The sequence below is a fragment of the Micropterus salmoides genome, unplaced genomic scaffold, assembly GCF_014851395.1.
Source record: "Micropterus salmoides isolate LMB-PRFRI ecotype aquatic unplaced genomic scaffold, ASM1485139v1 Ms_hic_scaffold_7, whole genome shotgun sequence".
NCBI classification, from domain to species: domain Eukaryota; kingdom Metazoa; phylum Chordata; class Actinopteri; order Centrarchiformes; family Centrarchidae; genus Micropterus; species Micropterus salmoides.
In genome coordinates, this window is record NW_024044459.1 from 32,969,345 (window position 1) to 32,982,783 (window position 13,439).

Below are 13,439 nucleotides of genomic sequence, written 5' to 3' on the forward strand. Positions count from 1 at the left end.
ACAATCCAAGCAGCAGCTATGTGCAACAACTGACATTTTGTTTTATTATTTCAAAATAAGTGTCTGGATCATGGATCTGTGGATTATACTGGCTTGTAGAGAAGAGTGGTCACGTACTTCTTTTTGTATCGGTGTGTTGCGCTGAGAACCATCACCCCATCCTAAAAGACAGTGACAAGAGGAGTAGTTAAATACAAATTAGGTTTATAGCTTAAGTTTAAAGAGGTGGTATTATGCTTTTTCGCTTTCTCCCTCTCCTTTATTAAGTTATATACCTTCTTTGTAAATGTAGTAGGTTTGTGAAAAAGCCCAAAGTCCAGCCCAAAGGGAGTTCCCATCTCCCACAGAAAACTCTGCTCTGAGCTGCCCCTAAATAAACTTATGACCCTGAAAATGAGCATAATATGACCTCTTTCAACTGTTCAAGCAGAAATTGTTTGACTTCTTGCTGGATTTCATTGGAAGATTGTTAAAAGTATTGTGATTACTGCCAATAAAATGTTATAAATAAAGCCACTATAGTTCACTGAGAATTTATGCCCAATATACATTTCATGTATATTGTACAGCCGGCCTCACCTTAAAAATGGCGGTATAGGTCAATTAGCAACAAATTCCATGTAAGGAGGGTGGTGGGGCACAAGACTTTCACTCTGGAGACAGAGGTTCAAGTCCCGTGTGAAAGGAAGTCAAAGTTGACTTGTTTTAAATTACATTTTGTAGATGACTTTCGTCATGTGATTTCGTAGGCTAATGCACTTATTTTAAGCCAAACCACCCATCTTTTCCTAACCCGTACCAAGTGGTTGTGTTGCCCAAGTAATTAGGTACAAAAGTTTGTACAAAACGTTCACAACATTTACCCCGTGTTAAATTTCATGTGACTTAGGTCAAGTGACTTACATAGAGTCCTTAAGGACCTTTACAGCTGTTGCTGGACTGGTACTAGCCAACGCTCATGTCATTTTGAGCAATGCTCATAAATGTATTTGTATTTTTCAACAAGCATACTGTATTTGTAGTTTTGGGCACTATTTTGTCGTTTAGGTACATATTGTACGTCAAATACGTGACAGGAAATATATAATGTTTGTTGGTAACCATGTTTATGTCCTGACAAAGTCCGTGGAGTTGCCCAAAATATTTTGTCTGGTTGATCCGTTATTCCCAATAAACAATTCCATTTAACAATAAAAAAAAAAACGCAGATACATGTTATATGAGGATGTGTTACCTTGATGGAGAGGGCGTACAGGTGATTGAGCATCACATGATTGGGCTCTGGAAGCAGCGTCGGGTCACACTGATGAGGATTCAGAGCGAGGATGAATTTTACTAAACTGCATGCTGTCAAAAGAGGTGTGCACCAATAAAGGCGAGCATGTATTCCAGCATCAAGGCTCTACTTACAGAGATACCTGTGTCCTTGTTGAGCAGCACTTGCAGCAGGTGGGGAGGTAAGATAGGAGGGTTTTTGAGCTTGTCTTCTGACTTGATCGCATATGCATCCTGTTGGTAAGGGCCCGGAGGGGAACTGGACAATTCTGGGAAAGCATGACGACACTATTTGAATATAGCTTTACAACAAAAGTTTATTCTGGATGAATGCATTGTCCAAAAAGGTTTAGTTAACTTTACTATATGGATTTACTGCACCCGACTAAGTCAGACAGTGTCACACAAGTCATTTGTTCTAATATGGGCTACATTCCACTATTAATAAGTGAACACCTTTTATAATAATTGGCCAGTCTGGACGTAGTTATTACTAAATGAATACAGGTGCCAGTACCTGAGATGTCTGCAGAATCCTGCGAGTCGATCCTGAGGGCATCAAAGACTTCAAAGTCGGTGTTCTTCACCTGGATGACATTATTAACTGTTCCAGTTTTAGACGTCATCACGGCCTGGGAAAAAAGAAATGTCATATAGAAGCTTGGGAGTGTAGAGTAGGTATTTGTGCTAACATAAAAAAAAAAAAAAGATTACACCGGTGGTTCTAAAGCAGTGGGTTATCCCTAAAACGTTAAGCTTTCACTCACTCCAGTAGGATCCAAGGTCCACTGACCGTCTACACAAAACTTGTACTGGTGCTCTCCCTCCGGCAGATCCACAATAGCCACAAAGTTCTTCTGACTGGAGCTATTTGAGAAGAAAACCATGTGTGACATTCCCATCAACTCATTCAATCAAGGATGTACAGCCTTGTGAAATATTCTGCATGAGTCGGAGCTACCTTTTGTTCAGGGGGATCTTGGTGGCCCAGTTGTTAAAAGAGCCGGACACAAAGACTTCCTTGGCGACCCCCGGCCATCTGAACACAGTTGGTCTGTCCTGCGTTTGACTTTTGCTGTCACTCTCAAGGTCCTGCTGCCAGGCCAGAAATTCCTGTATTTCCTGTGGCGCCTGTCCAGCATGATAATGTATGGTTGACATGTTAATGAGAGCACCTTCGGCCTTTGCCTCTCAGTGTGTTTGTGTGTCCTCCTCATAAGAGCTAATGAGAACACACACACAATATATATATATATATATAAGCTTCGTGCACATTGTTGTATTTGGTTCTTCTGTCTGGAGTTTCAGGTAAGTCGGATGAATCCAAATCTGTTAGCTAAATATGTTAGCCACATCTGCCAGTTCAACAGAAGCGATAGATAAGATGAAAAGCTTTTATGATAGTATGTATAATTTATATACAAACTGTAAGACTTTACCTGAGAATACAGTATATACATTATGACCTTGTCTACATCTATGACTCACATTTGGCACATCCTTTATATATGCTTTAATTTTGCATATTATTCTTAATGTATGGAGCTAATGTATCTACACCATTGTATAAATTTATTGAACAACTGGCTGGATGATTACAGTCTATGTTCACAGCACAGTAATGGGTCATATTTTATTATCTAATATTTCAATATTTTAATTCTTCTTGCTATATTTCATCAGTGTTCCCTGTTTGAATGGACCACACCAGCCAGTGTGTTTGCATGCACAGATAAAAACAAATAGAGCCTATAATACTGCTACACAAAGCATGCCAGAGGTTTTCAAATGTATTTCCCTCCTTCCAGGCAGCCTCTGTAGTTCTTTTCAATACAAAAATCAATTAGCAGACACTTCAGATTTATGGGTCATCAATCACTGTGAACGTTTAGCCGCTTTTTTTGTTACATTATATCTGTGCACTGCACAAACATGGGACTCTTTTGTAAATCCTTCATTGCAATTTTTGGGTGGGAAACTGCTGACTTTAAAGTTGGTTGGGTGGATTGAGAAATCTTTTTATAGCAAGTTATTAAAACTACAATCACATTATCTTCTTTATAAAACCCATGTTTGCTCTCTGTTTGTCCTCCAGATTTGATTATCTCGACGACATACAGAACGAGAACACGACACCATTTGGCAGCTGGCTCTCTACTTTCAGATGCTTTAAACCGGCACCTGAATGCACCAATAAAAAATATAAAAATGTCCCCCTCTCCCTAGAATCAGCTTTATTGCCAAGTATGTTTACACATACAAGTAATTTGCTTTGGTGACTTGGTGCTGAGCAGTAAACATAAACTTATATTATTAAATTCCAAAAAATCTAAATGTATCAAGAAAGACATGACATTTTGACCTTGTTACCACTTTTTAAATACAGTTTATGTCACAAAACTAAAGCTTCATGCCCTTTTTGCTTTGAGAGACTGTGGCATCTTATCTTTGTCACATTAGCTGCTTTTTTGGGGAGCACAATGGTTCAGCTTAACGTGGCAAATAAAAAGCTTTTAAATATTCAACGTGTAGGATTTCCTATCTCAAATCAATCTAAAAACGTACTTAAATTTATGACAACGATCACTGGCAACTCGAATGAATGAAACGCATCAACTAGTATGGTCCTTTCATGATGTAATGGGGTAGTCCAGCTGTTAAAAGGCTCTCTGGTTTCATAACATAGCTACAGTCTGTTGTAAGCTTCTTTTCAAACCTTTGCATCTTCTCTTTGGAAAAGGTCTCCGTCCTCTGTGCTGTCGATCAGGATGTTGGGACGTGCCTCTTTCCCTCCCTGCTGTCCATCTCTGAATGACCTCTCCCCCTGACCCCCGCTGGACCTGTCACTGCTGCTGTTCCCCATCCCGGGGGCATCAAACCCTGCAGGACACACACCAAGATCAAGGTCTTTTATGTCTAAGGACATGCAGGGCAGAGACACCACCACCAGGAGCCCTATGGTGCTCCCTGGATCGACCACCAGGGGCCCTTCTGTCAAAAGGTCCCTTGCAAAACGACTTGACAAACACATTTCGCTGTTAAAACAAAATACTGATTGTTTCGCTTTATCTACAAGTTAAATGCAAAATCTTAATACCCACCGAAATCTTCTCAGATGCTGTGTGGATGCAGTCTCACAGAAAATAGGTCTCTGGTCTAAAGCAGGCCCACATCTGTGTGCGGGTTCTGGTTGTAAAACTGTCTCGTGCCCTGGTCGTTGTTGTTTCCTTCTTTGAACTGGAGAAGTTTTCCTCTGGCGCTGAAAATGCGCGCACGGGGCAGAGCGGTGTTCACCGTGCCTCAGATTCACAACACACAGACTCGTGTTTTATTCGTGCTCTCTGTTTTTCCTACCTGTGTTTCCTATTTCATTCTGTGGTCAGCTGTGGGTACTTTGCGCGTTTTCACCATTTAGTAATAGCTTCGGGGAGTGTGTGTGTGGTGAAGAAAACACACCTCTTCCGCCTCCTGTCCTCGAGCTCTGGGAGAGTTAAAGTTTAACCCGATTGTCGCCAGCTATTCGGTGGTAATGGCTGATTAAGATAAATGATGTGGTTTCAAAAACTGCGCTTTAATGATAAAATAAAGAGCAAAGCTGCTGGTTGGGTGAGTTTCAACAAATAAGAGAAGAGATCAAATAAAAAATCATTACTCTAAGGGAGTCAAAGGAAAAACAAAAGGCACATATAAACACACACAAACACACAATAGGCCTATTCCTGAAAAAATACTAGCAGGGAGTAGCCTGGATCAGCGGTTCCCAACCTGGGGGTCGTGGTCCCTCGAAGGGTCACACAGTAGGCTAACGTAAATCTAAGGGTGAGACAAATAACAGGATGAGAAGCAGAAAAAACCTATTGTTTTGCTAAATTAAATACATTTCCCGCTTATATTTAGTGATGTATTCTTGTAGCTTTCATCAGCCAGTCACACAGTTTAAGTTCATTTCATAATGGCACCTATTTTTGTCCACTTCAAGCACTGAGTATTGGGTAGGCTAACTAGAGCTAATATGTTAGCCAAGTTTCACATGATAACAACGTGATAACATTGTCCGTCTGAATGTCCAGTAAGCTAATTATCTGCAAGTTAAACGGATGGATTTGGATTTTTATTTTGGGTTTGTGAAATATTTGTTTAATGATTATTCTCTATGAGAATGCTCTGTATTGCATTAGACTCATTTTATTGTTTGTGTATTTTATTCTGTTTAGTTCTCACGGCATGCCCGACGACGTGAATGTGCTAATAAATGCCTGTAACCAAAGAAAAGCCTTGTGTTTGTGATTAAAACTGGAGGGGAGCTACAGTTCTCGTGCATTACTGTAGGCCTTTAATTATTCAAATACTTTTACTTTTTGCTTGACTTGTTCCTCACTCACTGAGGCAGCTGTTGACAATGGTTTGCAAGTATTGTGTGTGTGTGTGTGTGTGTGTGTGTGTGTGTGTGTTTTGGAGTATTAAAAAATGTATACTTTGGATGAATAAAGTATTTTGGATCATAGGTTTGTGATTTTTTTAAATGTAGGCGTTTTTGGTCATGGTTTGCCGTGAGCAGACAGCTTCGGCCAGTAAAGGTGGGATAAGCGATTCTGATCCAGAACACGTCTTTTAGTCAAATTCAGCTAATATCTCCTCACAGCATGCGCTGAAAATAAATCTAGTGTTTGTACTCAGCCCTGGCTCTGTAAATCAGAAACAAACAAAGCAGCCCGCACCCCACCACACAACACTATTCCAGCCGTGCCAGCCATGATGTATGTGTCAGGTAATATGACTTGCCCACGGACATTCAGCTTAGTTTCTAGTTTACCCAGACTTGCTGTGGTTGTGATGTTAGTTACACTAGCAGGACAGTTGTGAGTATCGCTGGTGTGCTGGCTCTGGGACCATCTCATCCTCTTTGCATATCAGCTTCGCAGCAGCAACTGTGCTGCCAGTATGCTAACCCACAACTTAACCTATGTTAGTTTCATTACTTGCTGTGTTGGTGTTGGCTCTATATCATGGTATTTCTCATGGTGTTGGATTTCTCCAGAATCGCTTACTCCACCTTTAAGAATTCTTCAGCTCAGCAAAAAGAGTGTCCTTGTGCCTTATCACACTGATTTCTCTGAGGCGTTCTCACGGCTATCCTGTTTCACTTATCTGCAGCCTGTAACTGTGCACACTCAAATAATAACAGAACGGCATCAGTGTTTTAGAGCGGAGGTGCAGAGCCTGTAATCAGGGTTTGAGTCAGTTAGAAAACCACTGATATAAACATCTAATTTTTGTTGATGATGCTGCTTTATTTTACTACTTTACTTTACTGTAGCACCAAACTGAAGACTGAACTTTAGCCCCTCAACAACCATTTTATAAAGCAGATATCTAGAGGATTTTATTTCACACTGTTGGATGCTATCGGCTTGTTCCAACTTTATAGCGTGAGTGAAGTATTCAAATTTCAAGATCTTTTTTTTTGTTCATAATTTTACTGATGTCCCCAAATTAAGCCCGATGTATTTGATATATTTGGAAACTCTTGGATCTATACATTAAAATAAAGTTCTTTTGGTTTGAAATATGATTGGCTGCACAGTACAAACTAACCAACATTCAATGGTCAGAATGTGGGAAAAAAAAGGATGTAATAATAACAATGATCACCAGTATTCAAATGTAAAGAGAACTACGCTGGACACTTTAAATTAAATTGTTCATGTCCAAAAGTAAGTGAAAGTTTGTGAAGCTGATATGAGAAAAGGCTTATTTCACACTGAATAATTTGGTTACAGAGAGGTTAAACTCCCCTGTGTGTTATGATGCTGCTGGAGGACGAACTCAGTGAGGGAGGAACTCTATGAATCACACATGTGACCGTGGGTGTGCAAGGCCTCTGTCTGTCAACCGTGTTACAGCTCTAAAGAAATAGAAAATAAAAGACTATATATATAATATATCGGATTGCTGGTGAGCTGGCTCACATAGCAAACATTCAAATACAGGAACCTGATGAAAAGTGTGGCAGTGCTTGCTATTCATTCATTTGCAATGCTGCATGGAACCGTGGTTAAAATCCCCCAAAATATTCAAAACATTGTGTCCACCCATGCATTCATTTTCTTCCCCCTCTGGGTCCAGATCACAGTCCCAGCTACTTCTTCTGGCTCTCCTTGTGGGATCACGAGGCATTCTCAGGTCAAATGTGTAATCCCTGCCAGTGTGTTCCACTTTACACTCCAACTACTCGTTTGCATGAAGCAACAACCTCACAACCCGCATCTCTGCAGCACATCCAGTGGTACAGAATATGGTCATCAGCCTTTTTCAAGTTCAGATCTTCTTCTTCAGCTGATGTCCTCCACCAAGTTTCTGAGCCGCCGTGGAGACCTCCTGGCTGAGAATATTATCTTCCCCAAAATGACTTGGCAGTAGGATCCTCACCACATTTTTGTGGGCTTTATCACGCCCATCGAGCAGTCGTTTCATCCAGCTGACCAGTTGACATGTCTGCTCTTCCTTTTGTCTTTGGGCTTACAGTTACAGTTCATACGAACATGTAGGGCACCAGACAGAGATGCATGGTGCGCTACAAACATTTTTCAGGTGCTGGATACAAGGTACAAGTCAAAAACAGAGGAAAAAGTGCATCACACACTTTTAGTGCTTCCAGGGTCGCAGGAAGGTACAAACCCTCCACCTTGATAAGCTGGTGATTCAGCTTTAATTTTCTCTGTAATTAATGTGCTGAATCACTGCGCGGCCTGAAGATTAAATGCTCTATTTTTAGCCTTGTAACAGTGTTAATATTACATATCAGAGTACACGATCCCTCAGACTCAACAAACTGCAACAGGTGTCAAAGATGGGTATGAACTAAGGCCAGATGGTGAAGCAGAGTGAGTATCATAAAACCCACCCACTACTATCAGTATGCAGTATCTGCAGTATCTTGCTGTATGATGCTATTTTCTGCTTTGATGTCCTCAGAAATATGGATTGTGTCATTGTCAACTACTTTTCATTTTAATCTCAGGATGTTTGAGTCATTTATTCACAACACTAAAATCTAACTTTCAAATGAAACTCATTTTTCAATCGTAGTACATTTACAGTTCTTGTGTTTACCAGACTGCGTTTTTTGAAAGAAAACCTTTTTATTTTACATTGTAGTCCCCATGTACACATGTAAAGTGAAGCAGAGCAGCGTGTCAAAGATATTTCTCTGCTTTAATTGGCAGTGTTAGATCACAATTAATAAGAAATAAGTTATTAATAGCTACAGTAAACAATAAGATTTAATGGAAGTTGTCAAACAGTATTGGTAGGGTCCTCTTTCATAGAGACAAATGCATGATCATTCCTTTCACCTTGCAAATACAAAAACTGTGTTTGCAATATCATCTGCCAAGGCCAAACCAAGGCGTATTTGGCAGTAAAGTGAGACTCAGCCAGCTCTTACAAAACCTCCAGAGCTGTCGGTGCCACAAGCAAAGCAGAGATCCTTTGCATCCCATGGAGCGGATCCCTCTGTGACAGTTTCACCTCTTCTCTACTTCCACCTCGTCTTCCTCCTCAAGAGCTCACACCACATGCTGTGGAGGAAAAAGAATACTTGAAATCTTTCCATCTTACTGTTCATTTTTCCATCACAGATCTGGTTACATTCATACCGTAGTAAAGTGCACAACGATGTACGCAGTGATGCTCACAAAGCCAATGATAAAAGAAACAATCCCCAGGTGGAGGGCTTTCCGACCCAGCCGCTTGGAGCCGTCATAGTCCTTTTCGTTGTAGCTCTTTTGGGCCTATAGGGTAGGTGAAAGGTTCAAATGAAAGTTTAAGACATTTGAATCCCACTCAGGTGGCAGTGCTGATGATGTTATTTGAACAGGCTTGTACTGTGAAGACAGAAATAGTGTCGATAAGGCAATAAGCCCCACAGTAGCAAGTTTCACATGAGTCTTTCATGGAAATCTGTTCTGAACATTTAAAGAGAAATGATTCCCTGCCTTCCTTTGCATCCACATTTATCCCACTCTAATTCATATTTGTATTGCAGCCAATGTCCTCAGCAATGGTGTGGCTACAAGCCTCATCTTGTTACTCACAGCTGTGTCGACACAACAGCTGCTGTTGGCACATCGACTCATCACAACTCAAAGACTTGAGACGAACCTAAATGTGTTGCTCCAATCTAACACTTCAACTTTTAAAACTCTGTGGCTTCTTGGCAAAGGAGGAACACTTATGTACCAGAGAGTAGAAAGCTGCAGGAAAGATTTCCCTTTCGTTGAAACACAGATTTCAGCAAGCAGTTATGAACATGGTTTGGCACTTGGATGTAGTCTATAAACTGGAAGTATATTTGATCTGAGCACATTTGTTGATGGGGTGGACGTGCAACTCAGAGAAGCGGAGAGGCTATTTCTGCACCTTAATAAATTAAGTGCAAATATGAGTCATTTGAAGCAATACATAACGTGCTTGCTGATGGATCAAGCCACATAAATGGCAATTAAGTGTTAATGTACTATATACCCAGAGCTCCGACATGTATTAACTATCATCCCACACTGTCCTTGGTGCTTTTTCCCACTCTCTTTCACGCTCGTCTCTAATCTAAGTATCCATAAATGACATTTGTTGAATGATCTTTATGCCTCTAAATAACTAAACCTCATTAAAACATCTCTTGAAGTGCCATATCCTGTAACTATTCGCAAATAGGAACCAAGCATGTTCAGAAACCCCACACTTTCAGCACTGCATGACTCACCAGCACAGAGAAAACCAGCGCCACAATATTGATGGGCCACGCAGGGCAGAAACAGGTGAACATGGTGAGACAGAGGTAGTTCCTCAGAGGGGGGATCTCCTGAGCCTCCCTGTTCTTCAGGACGTCAGTGCTCCCGTCCAGCGAGGGCTTGGTGTTCATGACCGGCTCCCGCGGGGAAGTAAAAGCAGAGAGGCGAGGCGACAGAGCTGAGACGCTGGGAGAGTGGAGGTGGAGGCAAGGGAAGGGAGGCAGTGGAGCAGTGATGATGGAAGAGAGAAATCAGCCAGCAGAGAGACTTGAGAGGGACGCAGAGGCCGGCTGCTGAAAGGTCTGAGCAGACTCAGAAGACTCAGGGCAGCAGACAGACTGAGGAAGAGTTAGCAGGAAGCAGGGTGAAGAAAAGGAGGGCAAGGAATTGAAAGACTGGTTCTCACATAGTACTAGTGCAAATGTATAATAACCAAACAAACCTTTAGTACAAAATTATATGATTTAGAAAAATATGTATGGTAATTTAGTGAAGAATAATGACAGCTAAGTACAAATGCATGGTAATTTAGTATGTTTTAGTAATAAAGTACACATTTATTTTAATTAAGTACAAAATGTATAGTAAATAAAAATCTAAACTGAACAATTAACATATCGTGCAAAAGTTCATTTATTTCAGTAATTCAACTTAAAAGCTGAAACATATTATTTAATATATTATATAGACTCATTACATGCAAAGAGAGATATTTCAAGCCTTTATTTGATAAAGGTTTGATGATTATTGTGTAGAGTTTATGAAAACCCCAAATTCAAAAACTCAGAAAATTTGAATATTGTGAAAAGGTTCAGTATTGTAGGCTCAAAGTGTCAAACTCTAATCAGCTAATTAATCCAAAACACCTGCAAAGGATTCCTGAGCCTTTAATTGGTCTCTCAGTCTGGTTCAGTGGAATTCACAGTCATGGGGAAGTGCTGTGCAGAAAACCATCACTGACACCCTCCACAAGGAGGGAAAGCCTCAAAAGGTAATTGCAAAAGAAGTTGGATGTTCTCAAAGTGCTGTATCAAGGCACATTAATAGAAAAGTGGAAGGAAAAAGTGTGGAAGAAAAAGGTGCACAAGCAGCAGGGATGACCGTAGCCTGGAGAGGATTGTCAGGAAAAGGCCATTCAAATGTGTGGGGGAGCTTCACAAGGAGCGGACTGAGGCTGGAGTTACTGCATCAAGAGCCACCACACACTGACGGGTCCTGGACATGGGCTTCAAATGTCGTATTCCTCTCGTCAAGCCGCTCCTGAACAACAAACAATGACAGAAGCGTCTTACCTGGACTAAAGAAAACAAGAACTGGTCTGTTTCTCAGTGGTCCAAAGTCTCTCTTTTCTAATGAGAGCAAATTTTGCATCTCATTTGGAAACCAAGGTCCCAGAGTCTGGAGGAAGAACGGAGAGGCACACAATCCAAGATGCTTGAAGTCCAGTGTGAAGTTTCCACAGTCTGTGTTGGTTTGGGGAGCCATGTCCACTGTGCTTTATTAAGTCCAGAGTCAGCGCGGCCGTCTACCAGGACATTTTAGAGCACTTTATGCTTCCTTCAGCAGACGAGCTTTATGGAGATGCTGACTTCATTTTCCAGCAGGACTTGGCACCTGCCCACACTGCCAGAAGTACCAAAACCTGGTTCAATGACCATGGGATTACTGTGTTTGATTGGCCAGCAAACTGGCCTGACCTGAACCACGTAGAGAATCTATGGGGCATTGCCAAGAGAAAGATGAAGGACATGAGAGCGAACAATGCAGAAGAGCTGAAGGCCGCTATTGAAGCATCCTGGTCTTCCATAACACCTCAGCAGTGCCACCGGCTGATGTCATCCATGCCACGCCGCATTGAGGCGGTAATTCATGCAAAAGGGGCCCAAACCAAGTACTGAGTACATATGCATGATTATACTTTTCAGAGGGCTGACATTTCTGTACTTAAAATCCTTTTTTTTTTTTTTTTTTTTTTTTTTTTATTGATGTAAAATTCTAATTTTTAAAATTTTGAATTTGGTTTTCATAAGCTGTACGCAATAATCATCAAAATTATATCAAATAAAGGCTTGAAATATCTCGCTTTGCATGTAATGAGTCTATATAATATATTTTCACCTGTTGTAGTTTCACCTGGGTATAAATAAATATAAAAAGCAGGTCTAAATTAGAAGCCTGGTCTGGTTTTTATAGAAAAAACACTCACACTTAAAGTCGCCCAGTTGAGCTACTTATAAACAGCTTAGATCACACATACAAATATAAATGCTAAAACATTTGTCAATATGGACATGCCACACATTGTAAAAGCAGTTAGATTCTCCACAATTCACTCGTTCCTTCAGATTTACCGGTATGGTAAACAAGACAGATGAATAAAGCCAAATGTTTTAGGCAAATAATATTCATACTTGTTATCTTTCCAGTGTAAATATTCATCATGGGGACAGCAGTTGTTCAGTGAGGTACGTTGGTGTGTCATAGAGACAGTGGTAATCAGTAAGTACATTTGCTTAAGTACAAATTAGAGGTATTTATACTTTACTTGAGTATTTTCTTTTCATGCCACTTTCTACTTCTACTCCAATACATCTCAGAGAGAGATATTGTACTTTTTACTTCACTACATTTATCTGACAGCTGTAGTAGCTACTTTGCAAATTTACACACAAAACGTGAAGAGTTTGTAAAATATGATGTTTTGTTATGAATTAAACTACCCAACAATCAGGACATTCGTTGATTGACAGAAAGTCCAGCTTCACAAATGTGAAGATTAATGTATTTGTCACCATTTAGAGGTTTGGACTGACAAAACAAGCATTGTGAAGGTGTCACTTTGGGCTCTGAGCGATTGTGACAACATTTCTCAAATTTCTTCATTTTCATTTAATTGAGAAAAAAAGTCATTTATTACAGTGTGTAACAAAATAGTTCAAACTCAACTACAACAGTAAAATCCTGCTTTTACATTAATGCATAAGTAATAATAATTTAATGATATAATATATAGTAGTATAACATTCTGCATTGAGTACTTTTACTTTTAATACTTTAAGTACATTTTTCTAATTATACTTACATATTTTTACTTAAGTAACATTTCAATGCAGTACTTTTCCTTGTAACAGAGTAGTTTACAATGAGGTATTAGTACTTTTACTTAAGTAAAGGCTCTGAATACTTCCTCCAACACTGCATAGAGATGTAGGAAAGCCTCTCACCTGGTGAGTTCAGACTGAAGACAGCCACACGGCACAATGTGATGCCCAAAATCCTAAATGAGAAATAAAATTTGACAAATTTGCATTTTTGTTAAGCTCTTAATATGTGCATAAATACGTGCAAAATAAAGGACAGGACACATAAATG

At 40.1% G+C, this 13,439-nt stretch overlaps 2 protein-coding genes across 3 annotated transcripts; both read right to left on the minus strand.

Annotated features, from left to right (window-relative positions):
• Window positions 1-17: 17 nt before the first annotated feature.
• On the minus strand, window positions 18-4,725 carry prkab1b (protein kinase, AMP-activated, beta 1 non-catalytic subunit, b). Its single transcript, XM_038704365.1, has 8 exons — window positions 4,377-4,725; window positions 3,992-4,155; window positions 2,237-2,406; window positions 2,043-2,142; window positions 1,793-1,907; window positions 1,411-1,544; window positions 1,235-1,303; window positions 18-161 (listed from the first exon to the last, which is right to left on the minus strand). The coding sequence occupies exons 2-8, from the start codon at window positions 4,136-4,138 to the stop codon at window positions 84-86; spliced, it is 813 nt and encodes a 270-aa protein (XP_038560293.1). The 5' UTR covers window positions 4,139-4,155; window positions 4,377-4,725; the 3' UTR covers window positions 18-83.
• Window positions 4,726-8,295: 3,570 nt separating this feature from the next.
• LOC119892219 (transmembrane protein 233) lies at window positions 8,296-10,588 on the minus strand. 2 transcript variants are annotated; one of them, XM_038704375.1, is made up of 3 exons: window positions 10,040-10,588; window positions 8,973-9,068; window positions 8,296-8,855 (listed from the first exon to the last, which is right to left on the minus strand). In XM_038704375.1, exons 1-3 carry the CDS (start codon window positions 10,196-10,198, stop codon window positions 8,844-8,846), a joined length of 267 nt encoding a protein of 88 aa, XP_038560303.1. In that variant the 5' UTR covers window positions 10,199-10,588; the 3' UTR covers window positions 8,296-8,843. The 2 variants fall into 2 exon arrangements, with proteins under 2 accessions (XP_038560303.1, XP_038560302.1); XM_038704374.1 differs by having other exon boundaries at window positions 8,934-9,068; window positions 10,040-10,429.
• Between the last annotated feature and the right edge of the window lie 2,851 nt (window positions 10,589-13,439).

What these genes read in the sequence shown, in the direction of transcription:
- prkab1b (XM_038704365.1), bottom strand. Translation starts at nt 4,138, where the DNA reads ATGGGGAACAGCAGCAGTGACAGGTCCAGCGGGGGTCAGGGGGAGAGG. An exon ending in GGACCTTGGATCCTACTGGA is followed by an intron (nt 1,908 to 2,042) that starts GTGAGTGAAAGC and finishes CTTTTTTCCCAG; the next exon opens with GCCGTGATGACGTCTAAAAC. An exon ending in TGTACGCCCTCTCCATCAAG is followed by an intron (nt 162 to 1,234) that starts GTAACACATCCT and finishes ACTGTCTTTTAG; the next exon opens with GATGGGGTGATGGTTCTCAG.
- LOC119892219 (XM_038704374.1), bottom strand. Translation starts at nt 10,198, where the DNA reads ATGAACACCAAGCCCTCGCTGGACGGGAGCACTGACGTCCTGAAGAAC. An exon ending in CGCTGGTTTTCTCTGTGCTG is followed by an intron (nt 9,069 to 10,039) that starts GTGAGTCATGCA and finishes CCTACCCTATAG; the next exon opens with GCCCAAAAGAGCTACAACGA.